The 13,041-nt window shown below is 36.0% G+C and overlaps 1 protein-coding gene across 1 annotated transcript; it reads right to left on the bottom strand.

Annotated features, from left to right (window-relative positions):
- Positions 1-931: 931 nt before the first annotated feature.
- LOC101897148 (sulfide:quinone oxidoreductase, mitochondrial) lies at positions 932-12,448 on the bottom strand. Its single transcript, XM_005176700.4, has 7 exons — positions 11,890-12,448; positions 4,537-4,642; positions 4,252-4,476; positions 3,988-4,188; positions 3,712-3,921; positions 1,424-1,610; positions 932-1,350 (listed from the first exon to the last, which is right to left on the bottom strand). The coding sequence occupies exons 1-7, from the start codon at positions 12,006-12,008 to the stop codon at positions 1,037-1,039; spliced, it is 1,362 nt and encodes a 453-aa protein (XP_005176757.1). The 5' UTR covers positions 12,009-12,448; the 3' UTR covers positions 932-1,036.
- Between the last annotated feature and the right edge of the window lie 593 nt (positions 12,449-13,041).

Below are 13,041 nucleotides of genomic sequence, written 5' to 3'. Positions count from 1 at the left end.
GCGCCACCCAAGAATGGTTACAAAATGAGGTTCCCCGCTTCATTTCCAGCGCACAATGACTATTGTGTCTGGTGTATTTTGGAAAGCAAATACCAAAGTGTCGATCACCTCAAGCAAGCGCTTCGCCGGGAATGGGCCTGAGCAGCATTCGGGCAGCGTGTGACGGTTTCATTGGCCGTTTGAAGGCCGTAATTCGTTCCAAAAGTGAACAAATCTAAAATGATTCTAAAATTTCATATTATTCTCGACATTTTTTGCTTTTATTCAATAAAATTAAAAAAATTGTAAAAATTATGGCCTTTGACTTTGTTGTAGTTTTTTTTATCTCACCCTGTATATTCCATCTTAACACCAGATCTTGGGGTAGCAATAACATTGTGAATTCTGTAATTTGAAGACAATCGGACACTTACGTCACATTTTATAAGAGTAATAATTATTCAAAATGACCCCTTGTGGGAGAGGTACTTGATGGAGTAGACCGCTATTGTCCATTCTCGCATCTAACCTAGCATTGATGCTAATATTAGGATTCGCAAATTTGGAGCAAAATCAGATTATCCTTTCTCTTTCTGTGCAGTAAATTTTTTTTGAAAATGTTGACATTTTGTGTGGAAGGTTCCAGAAGGAGTGGACCGATATTGCTCATCTCCGAACTCGATATAAGTTTGACTAATATATTACGATGTACGATTACGATTACGACGGAAGGACATCGCTAGATCGACTCCAAATGTCCTGAAACGAATTTGGTTCAAAGAGACTTAGGGTCTAAAACCGTTATTTCGATGAGGCACGTTTTGGCCGTATCAAATGATGTATACTCTCTGTAGCCATATGGCTAAGGGTGTAAAAAGAAAATTATGTATGTGAACTGATTTTGTTGATGTAAAGTACAAAATTGGGATGGTACACCTATAAAACAAATCCGTTTCACATTTAAAAATATCTATAGTTTATTAAAATTACTAAAGCAGACAAAAATAATTTAACATTTACAATGATATGTCATCAGTTTAGAATACTAAGTGTGAGTTTAGTTTTTACCGAATTTAAAGACAGACAACATATTACGCATCAGTGCGGGACCATTCCAATAGCCATTCAACATAATGTGCCAATATAGAAGAGGCATTAGGTCCTTCTTCATGTAGAACATACTGTAGCGTTCCTTATTCTGTGGAACGGGGAATGTTTCCAATGGATTCAAATTGTAATCGAATTCAGCCAAAATACATGTTTTGTAACCAGTGACCAGAGGGCATGAGGCATAACCATCATAGACTTTGTTACACGATTTACCCTTCAAAACGGCCATCATATTATTATAAACCACCGGCGATTGGGCAGCTGTAATGATTGGTGAAAAAAGATTTCATTGTATTTTGAAGTGCGAGACTTTGCAACATTTTATTGTACATACCTGCTGCAGCAGCTGTCTTGGAATTAGGAGATGCCGAACAATCACCAATGGCAAAAACATTCGAATATTTGACATGCTGCATAGTGTCCTTGTTGACATCAACGAAACCAGCTTCATTAACCAATTCCTTGCAGTTGGCCAATTCAGTTGGTGTACTCATGGGTGGCACGACATGCAACATTGAATACTAAAAAAAAATATGAAAAAAAAAAAATAAAAAAAATTAAATTATGAGACTCTTACATCACATTTTATAAATGTTATTATTATTCAAAATGTTAACCCTTTGTGGGGGAGGTACTGGTTGAAGTGGGCCGATATTGTCCATTTTCGCACCTGACCTAGAACTGATGCAAATATAAGGATTTGCAAAGTTGAAGCCAAATCGGATTATATTTTCTCTTTCTATTCAGTAAATTATTTTTTTTTTTTGAAAATGTTGACATTTTGTGGGGGAGGTAACAGAAGGAGTGGACTGATATTGCCCATCTCCGAACTCGATCTAAGTTTGACAATAACATTACGATGTAGCAAGTTTGTATCAAATTGTTCTACCAAATTTTGAAGCTCTACGTCAAATAATGTTGGTTGTATCATGATTTCAAGAGACAGACACACGAACATCGTTAAATCATCTTAGAATTTTATGCTGAATATTATTATACAGGGTGAGATGAACAAACTGCAACCAATTTCAGACTACTGTCATTTCTAAGTCACTCCTCCGACATCTGTTAAAATTATTCCAGTGACAGCTCATTATATTGTTTACAAGCGTACAAAAGCATTTTGGTGAGAATTTTCCAGAAAAAAAGGTTATTCGTGATGGAATTCAAGCGTGATGGTGCGATTTCTTTATATTTGGCTGGAAAACCAAAAGTGGCTATCGTTAGGGCACTCCAGCATTTAAATGTGAATAAATCTTTTGTGTCTCGTACCATCGCTCGTTACCGTGATACTGGTACCGTAGCCCGACGTCAAGGAAGTGGACCGAAGAAAACAGCAACATCAGCAGAAAAGGTTTGGAAAGTAAAGAAGCGACTTGATCGAAACCCGCGTCCTTTCGGCAAATGTTGATCGGCGTAAAGCCATTGAAATTCCAAAAAGTGCAAGAACTTACACCGCAACAGAAAGAAAATAGAGAAGAGCTAAACAGTTGATTCGCTTGGCCGAAAGTTGTGAACTGCCGAATTTGATTTTCTTCGATGAGAAAATATTCGTTTTCCAGCAGTTTGAAAACAAGCAAAATGATCGTGTTTACTTGTCAAAGAGGTTAGCTGAAAATGTGCACCTTCGGTTGGCTATCAGAACTCAAGCGCCGGCCATGGTGATGGTGTGAGCCGCCATAACAGCCGATGGTTGCTCTCCGCTCGTATTAATCGACCATTGCATCAGAAAAAATGCCGAATATTATCGCGAAAATATTCTGGGGGGTGTATTAAAGCCTTGGGCACGAAAACATTTTGGCCGCAGACCTTGGACATTCGAACAGAACTCAGCACCCGCCACCCATGAATGGTTACAAAATGAGGTTCCTCGTTTCATTTCCAGCGCACAATGACCACCAAAATCTCCGGATACCAATCCTATCTGGAGTATTTTGGAAAGCAAGGTTGGCACTAAAAATACCAAAGTGTTGATCACCTCAAGCAAGCGTTTCGCCGGGAACGGGCCAAAATGCCGCAGAACAACATTCGGGCAGCGTGTGATGGTTTCATTGGTCATTTGAAGGCCATGATTCGTGCCAAAGATGACCAATTCGAAGAAGTCTATACTTATTCTAAAATTTGATGCTATTCCCGACATTCCATGAAAAAAAAAAATTATGACGTTTGACTTTGTTGCAATTTTTTTTTATTCCGCTCTGTATATACTATATGGGGTCTACGTCGAAAATTTGGGGATGTTACGAGCGTAATAACAAAGTTAATATAACCTCCTTTTCAAGGTGGATGGTATAAAAAGAATACATTTTACACACATTTTCATGGAAAAATTTCTCAGTGCATGGCTCAGTAAAATTTCTTATTTTCTTGTAGGAAAAATTCTCCCAGAATATTTTCAAATAATTTCAAAATAAAAATATTTAAAAAATATTTAAAACTGAAAATATATGCCATGTACATAAATATAATTGAGCTCTTACTGAAGATAAGTGAAGAACCGATACAAAAAATATTTGTTATGCAATTTATCACAAAAGGTACGTACAAAAACAGTTTTTATAAAAAAATTAGTTTAATTTTTCTTTCCCCCACCATAATAATTATTTGTCATCTCCCTCTTACCTTTTCTTCAAATTTCTCCGCAGGATTATCAAGATTTTCGAAAATGGCTATATCACTTTCCGGCTTTATTTCAATCAAATTACGGCGGGTATTAACTTGAATATTGCGTTTCTTGACAATTGGCCACAAGGCATCGGCGTAGTGTTTGACACCAAAAATCACTGGCAGCGCTGTGTTGTAGGTAACGTTAATTTTATTACGTTTGTTCATCTGAAAAGAGGGCAAATCCAAATCATTGTAGATCGTGGTGAGGTAACATATTCAAGAGATGCATACCTTACGGAAGTAATGTTCTGAAATGTAAACAATTTTCTGTGGTGCACCTGGACATTTGACCGGTGAGCTTGGGAACGTAAATATGGCATTGCCCTCTTCGATGTTGCGCAAACAATTGTAGGTCCTGTCAACATACAGAGGGGAATATATCGAACACACTTTGCCATTGGGTATGGCTAGGGCATCCATCAGGCCAGGTATCTGTTTGGGAAAAAATCATGCATTACTAAAGTCAAGTTTATCAAATAATGATAGCCCCTTTACTTTATTGTAGTTCAATTGCAGACCTGCTGCCAACAACAACATATCGTATTTGATTTCTTGCCCCGAGGAGGTTGTTACGGTATTATTATTAGGGTCGAAATGTTGTGCCTTTTCCTTAATCCATTCAATATTTTTGGGTAAAACTTGAGCCATGGGTTTGTAGCTTTGCTCCACGGTTTTCATGCCACCGCCAATCAGTGTGAACATGGGTTGATAATAGTGTTTCTAGGAAGATATATTCGGTTCATATGAGAGCTTTATGATAATGGGGGGCTAGTAACTTACATCGGCTGGATCTACAACGATGACGTTGTTTTTGCCCAACTTTGACGATAATTTGGCAGCCAAAGCACAGCCGCCAGAGCCTCCTCCAACAATAAGTACCTTGCATCTGAAAAATGGTTTTAATATTGTTTTGTTTAATAAAAAAGAGCTACTTCAATACAAATTAAGTAAACTCAACAAATGACTATTTACAATTTCTTAAATTAGTCCTTTAGTTTTGCTTATAACCTGCAGATATATGCGTTCGGCTATATGGTAGGTTTTACCTATATTGAATATTTTTGGAAGGGAGTTATATATTAAATTCTAATAGCATACTTTAAGGAGCTCCCAGAATTTTTAAAATAACCTGTAATAAAAGGTTAAAAGTCAACTATATCATACCCTACACCACTAGGCATATTTAGTAGAGCTGCGCGTAACAAATAAAAGCAGTAAGTTCCGGACAGGGCCGAACTTTCAATACCCTCCACTATTTGGAACAAATTTGGAAATTTTCAAAATTATAGGATCCGTTAAAATTTTGAAAATACCGAATATTGTCGTTATATTGGGGTCTATACGAAGAGGTTGACCTGCATAGCCATCATGAAAAAAGAAAAATAGTTTCAGTCGGGTTTTTCCTACAGAGGTATACCCCCATCCTTGATTTATGATTACTCAAACTCTAGACCATTTATAGGGGAGGTTATGAATATTATAACGTGCCAGAGTTGGACTATATCGACTAATTCCTATACTTTATATAAGATATGTGCAATGTTTGCAAAATGTGGAAATATGCGTGAGGTAACAGATATAGCGGACCAAGTATACTTCATCTAATGAAGATGAAAATATTGGTATATGCAAAATTTGAAGGAAATCGAACATTTATATCCACTTTTGTGCAAAATCAAAAAATTCCGATAAATTACATATCCAGGTCAGATTCCTGGTTAGGAGAAATATTTAGATGGAGCAAGTTGTAAAGAATCACCGACTTCACAACACATTTTGCGTTACTTCGCTTTCTTTGAGCGTTTTGTTTTTCAAATCTTGAACCCTATGTGCCGAAGGTACCAGAAGAAATGGCCCGATCTCTACCATTTTTATAAAATATCTTGTATTGATGGAAATATTGCGATGTACCAAGTCTACATGTAATCGCATGTTAATTTCGCGTTTTATGGGTTTCATGGTTACTCAAATTTTTGACCCTCTATGGTAGAGTTACCAGTGGAGTGGAGAGTGGACCAATATATCCCATCTTCACACCAGACCTTGGGCTAATAAAGATATTGTGATGTGTGTAATTTTAAGAGAACCGGATGCTTTTTTCGGATTTCGTGATAGTTTTGGTTATTTAAAACTTTCACCCTTTGTGGGGGAGGACCAGAAGGAATGGTCCATCATTTTTATAACAGATCTTGTGTTGATGAAAATATTGAAACCTGCCAAGTCTGAATGGAATCGGATGTTAATTTCGTTTATTATAATATTACGATGTATCAAGTTTGGATCAAATCAGGTACTCCCTTCGATAGTTATCGTGTGCACCAGCCAGCCAGACAGACAGACGGACGGACGGACATCGTTAGATCGACTCAAAATGTCCTGAAATGGATTTCGTCCAAAGAGACCTAGGGTCTAAAATTGTTATTTCGATGAGGCACGTTTTGTCCGTATCAAATGATATATACCATCTCTAGCCATATGGCTGAGGGTATAAAAAATCCGGTGAATAGTGTAGCTAAATCATCAAAATACCGAATATAGGGACGTACCGTTATATCGGGGCTATACAAAGACCTGGACCTGCATAGAACCTTTTTTGTCACAGGCTGTATTACCTATTAGGAACTTTAAATACGAAATTTCAAACAATTTCAATGAATATTGTACCCAAAATAGTCAAAATGCCGAATATAGGGAGGTACTGATATATGGGGCATATACGAAGACCTGGCCCCGCATACATAATTTTCTGTCATAGACGGTAATTCCCCTTACGAATTCTAAATACGAAATTTGAAACAGCTCCGGTTAATAATGTGTTAAAATCATCAAAATAGCGAATAAAGGGAGATACCGTTATATAGGGGCTATACGATATCGTGGACCGATATACACAATACTCTTCCAGGGGATAAAGTATTCGGAAGGAACTCCTTTTGTAGATTTTCAAACAATTTTATTAAAAAGTTTGGCTTCAATCATCAAAATACCGAATCTCGGGGGTACCTTTATATGGGGGCTATACGATATCGTGGACCGATATAGGCCATCTTCGAATTTGACCTGCCTGCAGACAAAAGACTGATCTGTGCAAAATGTTAGCTTCGTATCTTTATTTGATTTGACTCTAGCGTGATTACGACAGCCGGACAGACGATCGGTCAGGGCTAAATCGTCTTAGACTTTTACGATGATCAAGAATATATAAAGTGTATATATGTTTATATGTATATATGTTGGGTCTAAAATTATTATTTCAATGAGTTATAAACGGAATGACGAACTTAATATACCCACCATTCTATGTATGGTGTAGAATATAAAAAAACCTAGTCCTAAATACAAACGTGTAGATATAGGATCAAGATTACGGAGTATTTGAAAACTCTTCTACGCATTTCATAAGAACTAACTAATTAATATGTATGTTTGAATATTTATTCCCCCGTTGCTTCTGGAGCTCCGTAAGTTTTATTATCTGCATGTGTGTTTCATTGTTTTTCAGTTTTATTTCACAAACATAACAAAAAAACTGACAATAGTAAAAAAAAACAAACAAAAAATATCAAACACGTGTAAACAATAATTTGTCAGAAGCCATGAAGCATCCGCAAAAAAAAAACAAGCTAAATATATTCACAAACGTATATATTTATGTGTGTATATTAATGAACCTGAAGTGGGATTGACAACTTAAAAAAAAAACATATATGTAGGTATGTGAGTGTATAATTAATATGTTCAATTGTTGTATTCTTTTGTTGTTATTTAGAATTGTGCAAAAAAGTTATGCTCGTGTTTGGTCGTTTACTTTGGATAATTGTTATTAATGACACGAATTGCGTGCAACGAGAAAAGAACCTGTGGATTATGGAGTGACAACATCATAAAACATCAGGAACTGATACCAATTAACACCACATGTTTATTTTCACTACAGGTTTGCCAACTTACGTACCCATTCATTCGTACATTTTAATTGAATTAGTAGTAAAAAATATTCACACTGTGTTCATAGAGGAATATGCATATGCTAGTAGTAATGGGTTGCCCAGGGTTGTGTCCCTAGAGATTGATAATTAAATTATGTTTATGAAACATGTGTTTGCTCTTAACATGCAACGTAACGGTTACTTTACAGGCACAACGAACGGTTATGGATTTGAAATAACGCATGTTGTGTTCCCGTACTTTTGTATACCCTGCATCATACATTGTATGGAGGGTATACTAAGTTCGCCATTCCGTGTGTAACTTATCGAAATAATAATGTTAGACATAACAAAGTATATATATCCTTGATCAGCATCAAATTCTAAGACGATTTAGCCCTGTCCGTCCGTCTGTTGTAATCACGCTAATATCAAAACGAATAAAGATAGAAAGCTAAAATTTCAGTCTTTTGTGCATGTATGTCAAATTTTAAGATGGTCTATCGGTCCACAATATCGTATAGTCCCCATATAACGGTATACTCCAGATACTTCCCTATATTCGGTATTTTGATGATTTTAGCAACATTTTCAATTGAATTGACTAAATATCTATACTAAAAGTTCATTCTAAGGTCCACGATATCGTATAGTCCATATACTACGGTACCCCCGATGTTCGATATTTTGACGAGTTTATGGACATTATCCACCGGAGTTCTTTGAACTTTCGTATTTAGAATTCGTAATAGGTACTACAGCCTATGTTAAAATATTGTGTATGCAGACCCACGTCTTCGTATCGCCTCCATATAACGGTACCTCCCGATATTCGAAATTTTGACGATTTTAGCGACATTATACACCGGGGTTGTTTAAAAATTTCGTGTTTAGACTTTGTAATGGGAACTCCAGTTTATGAAAGAAAATTGTCTATGCCGGTCCAGGTCTACGTAAAGCCTCCATATAACGGTACCTCTCAATATTCGGTATTTTGATGATTTTCGCGTAATGGGAACTACAGTCTACGCCGGAAAATTGTCTATGCAGGTCCAGGTCTTCGTATAGGCACCATATGTCGGTACCATCCTATATTCGGTATTTTGATGATTTTAGCGACATTATTCAACGGAATTGTTTCAAATATCCTATTTAGAGTTCGTAATGGGAACTACAGTCTACGCCAGAAAATTGTCTATGCAGGTCCAGGTCTTCGTATAGCTCCGATATAACGGTACTTCCCTATATTCGGTATTTTGATTATTTTAGCTACAACATAACGGCTATATTCGGCATTTCTAAGATTTTAACAGAAGTTTTAACGGATTTAATTTCATTGAAAATGTCCAAATTCGTTCCAAGTGGTGGTAAACGTGGACCTATATATCCCATTTTTAATACAGAAAATCCTGCAGTCCAAACACGCATTTGACTAAAATTTTATCAACTTGCTTCAAGTCGTTCGGAAACTAGAGTGATTTCCTGATTTTCCACTAAATCGACATAGAATTTTATATTTTGAGGTGTTACAAACGGAATGACAAACTTAATTTACCCTCCGTAATATGGTGTAGGGTATGAAAAAAGGAAATATGTTTGGTAAGTACTGTGTAATTATATAACATTTCCCTTGCACGATCATATATTGCATCATCGTCAAATTTCAATTGTATCAATAGCTAAAATCTGTTTTTGAATATCGTCAAGTTTTTGAAGTTCATTGATTACATTTTAATTATCATTGCTATAACAATTCATAAATTTTCCGATTTACTACTTTTGTTAATAATTGTTTTTTTTTTTTAATTTATTTCACTTTGTTGGCTTTTTCCTTTCATTTCCCAGAATAGTTTATCTTTTATGATGTCACAGGCAATAATTACTTTTTCCCCCGCACATTGATGGTTATCGACTGCATATTGGGCGAATAGCTGATAACGATTTATAAAACAATAGCCGTTGTAGTTTTATGTGCATATATACACATATAATCCATGAAAATATTATGTCTGTTCGATGACTTATTTAGTAAAGAGTGAAAATAAAATAAAAATAAATAAAGTGACCGACACAATACATGAAAGGTGCAAGGTCTTAACTCATCATGTCTGTAAAAATACGAAACGAAAACTGTTAGAAATGAAATAGATTTCAAATGCTGAAGAGATGTTCTGAAAATTACATAATTCATATTGAATGCGAATTGGGATGATTGCGTAATTTTCAATGTGGTTGAGGCAAACTGCACTGGTTTGCTTAGTTCTTCAACTGCAATTGGTTCTTCGAGGATAGTATTCATATTTATATCGCTCTCTTAATTGTTGTACCATTAAAAGTTACGGTCATAGAGCAATAGCATCTTCCGTGGTTCATATAAAAAATATCATTAGCAACGCTCATAATATATTAGCTTCTGAAAAGACTTTTTAAAATTTTACCTACATTAAGAGCCAATCCAATAGTCAAGCCACGAGAAAATTGTCTTATGTGTTCACAAAACATGATTTTATAATAATACGTTATTCAGATTGTCAATTCCTTTGATTATACATTTCTTTTATATAACATATACAATACAATAATGCCGAATATCAGGAGGTGCCTTTATATGGGGACTATAGAAATTCCTGGAAAGGTTGGTATCAAATACCGACGGTTTATGTTGAGTTGCTTGGAGTGGCCTCAAATTTTTTCACAGGTAGGTATTTTTTTGCCTGATTACCCCAAAAAAATTGTTCGTGTAACCCGGTTATTCAACCCGAATTCGTTCACCTAATAAAAAAACATAATCATTTAAAAGCTAATGAAAATACCTATCTGACAATTGGGTATATGAAGGCATTATTTAAACTGGTTCGGGAGTAATACAAGAAAATTGGTATTTTTGTACCTGAACTTTTTGAAACCCCCCTCTCGAAAACCGCCACGTAATAATACCTTGTCGTGATCAGGGTAACAACTTTAACTGATTCGACCATGCCCATAAAATCCCAATTAAAAAAAAATACTCTAATTAACCTCTGTCGAGGTGAAATTTTGGGACGCATTTAATGACGCTCTCAGCCATATGGCTAGAGGGGGTATATATCATTTGAAATGGTCAAAACATGCCTAGTTGAAAAAAAGGTTTTAGATCCTAGGTCTCTTTGGACTAAATCCGTTTTAGGTCATTTGAAGTCGATCTAGTGATGTCCGTCCGTCCGTCTGTCTGGCTGGTGCGCACGATAGCTCTTGAAGGTTCGATTAGGTCCAAACTTGGTACATCGTAATATTATTGTCAGCCTTAGATCGGGTTCGGAGATTCAATATTGGTCCACTCCTTCTGGTACATCCGCCACAAAGGTCAACATTTTCACAGAAACGGTCAACATTTTGAATAACTATGAATTTTTAGATTATTTTCAAACTTAACACAACCCAATATTTCTGCCAACACAAGACCTGATGTGAAGATGAATGGAAACGGTCCACTCCTTCTGGTACCTCCCCTACAAATGGTCAACATTTTGAATGACCAAAACGCTTACAAATGCGTAGTAAGCATCCGATTTCCTTCAAATTTCACGCATCCCAATATTTCTATTAAAACAAGATCTGGTGTGAAGATGATAGATGAGATCTGATGTAAATTTAGAATTCATCAGCTCACTCCTTCAGGTACCTCCCCCATAAAAGATTTAAATTTTCATTAATTTTTCACATAATCTTAACGGAATCATAAACATAAGGGAATCAAAAAATATAAGTTATAAACGGAATTACAAACTTAATATAGCCACCATACTATACATGGTGGAGAATATTTCTTTCTTTCTTTTTGAAAATCATGTTTTGATGGAATTCGGATCAGTTCGCATCATCGCAATACTTTTGTAAGTTTGCACAACGCGACGGGTGAGTTGTTTGTTTTTGTGACATTCTCTTTTCATTGCAAATTTTTGATCGAACGAAAAATAAACAAATTGAAAATATTGTTTAATAAATTCTAGTCATGGTGAAATCATTTCAAATTTCAAACTTTTCAGCGGATCGCAGTGTAAAATGTGTATTGCCGAACCCATGGAATGTAATGACTATGTTTTATGTTTAAGATTGATTTCTGATATCAGTGATCACCACCGCCACCACTTGTGTTGAACATTAAAATCATAAATTGAAATGGAAAATTCCGCAACAATTGTAAAGTTTTCCATAGATTACTCACTCTTTTTTCTGTGCCAAACTAGGAGAAACGGAGAAACTCCTTAGGGTGATTAAACCAAGATTTGAGGCTTTTGAATGTGCCATCAATCTTAATGAGGCTGCTTGCAGAACACCGGTCATGGCTGGTAGTTACTTAGTTCGTTATCGTTTTTTTTTTTATTTTTATTAATTCGCCCGGTGGACAATGTTCGGCGTGTGTTTCTCTCTCTCTCTCGTCGCTTGTTAGATAATTCGCCAAACACTTGTTTTTATGTTTTCGGTTTTGTTATTATTTTTTGTTTTGATTTTTCTGTCGCAAATTTTACTTTGCTCCGCTACCGTCTACTGTTGCTATTCAACTGAATTTATACTGGCGATTTCTCGAACAATGTTAGTTTTCGTGGTTTAGTGGGACTAGCGGAGCTATGCATGCTCTCTTTTCTTGTTTTTGTTGGATGCAAGCAGATAACATCAAAGCAAAGAGAATTTGGGGGCCCGGTCACTTGTTTACCCTTTTCGCGTATCAACAAGTTCAACGTTTTGTGGTCTCTTATTTCCCTATCTCTCCACGCATTCATTACTCAATATTAATGTTTGTTTGTTATTTTTGTTTATATTCGCTGTAATCACCCAGCCGCAGCCCCATTCCCATATAAGTAAAAAAAAAACTTTTATCCACTATGCGGTGGTTAAGCGAGTATTTGCTAGTTTCTGAACAAAAGCTTGCCATCAATTGGAGCTTTAGCTTCGACGATTTTTTAAGTTAGGACATACACACTAGATGGCATAAAAAAACACATGCCAACCAACCGATGTAGTCGGGCCAAGAGGTATCCGTTGGAATTTCATCTTTTGAATTTCGAACAAGTAAAAAAAGCCAACTATTAATTCCCTCTACCATTTTGAAGAAACTTGAAACTGTTCAAAGAAATTCCGTAGAAAAAAATACCTCTCAAATGAAACCCATTACATGGGGGCTATAAGATGACGTGTTCCTTCATATGTATTACGAACTTAAAAAACAAAATTTGAAACAATTCTGGTCGCTAAAATCGTCAAAATACCAAATATTGGGAGGTACCGTTATATGGGGCTAGACGTAGACACAGACCTGCATGGACACAGACCTACATGGACCAATTACGAACTTCAGCTACGAAATTTGAAATAATTC

The sequence above is a fragment of the Musca domestica genome, unplaced genomic scaffold, assembly GCF_030504385.1.
Source record: "Musca domestica strain aabys unplaced genomic scaffold, Musca_domestica.polishedcontigs.V.1.1 29, whole genome shotgun sequence".
Lineage (NCBI taxonomy): Eukaryota > Metazoa > Arthropoda > Insecta > Diptera > Muscidae > Musca > Musca domestica.
This window is presented reverse-complemented; position numbering and strand designations above follow the sequence as displayed.

Excerpts from the sequence above, each read along its gene's own strand:
- LOC101897148 (XM_005176700.4), bottom strand. The coding sequence starts at position 12,008 with ATGACCGGTGTTCTGCAAGCAGCCTCATTAAGATTGATGGCACATTCA. Across the intron at positions 1,611-3,711 it reads CGGAGAAATTTGAAGAAAAG|TATTCAATGTTGCATGTCGT; the intron begins GTAAGAGGGAGA and ends ATTTTTTTTTAG. Across the intron at positions 1,351-1,423 it reads CAAGACAGCTGCTGCAGCAG|CTGCCCAATCGCCGGTGGTT; the intron begins GTATGTACAATA and ends CAATCATTACAG.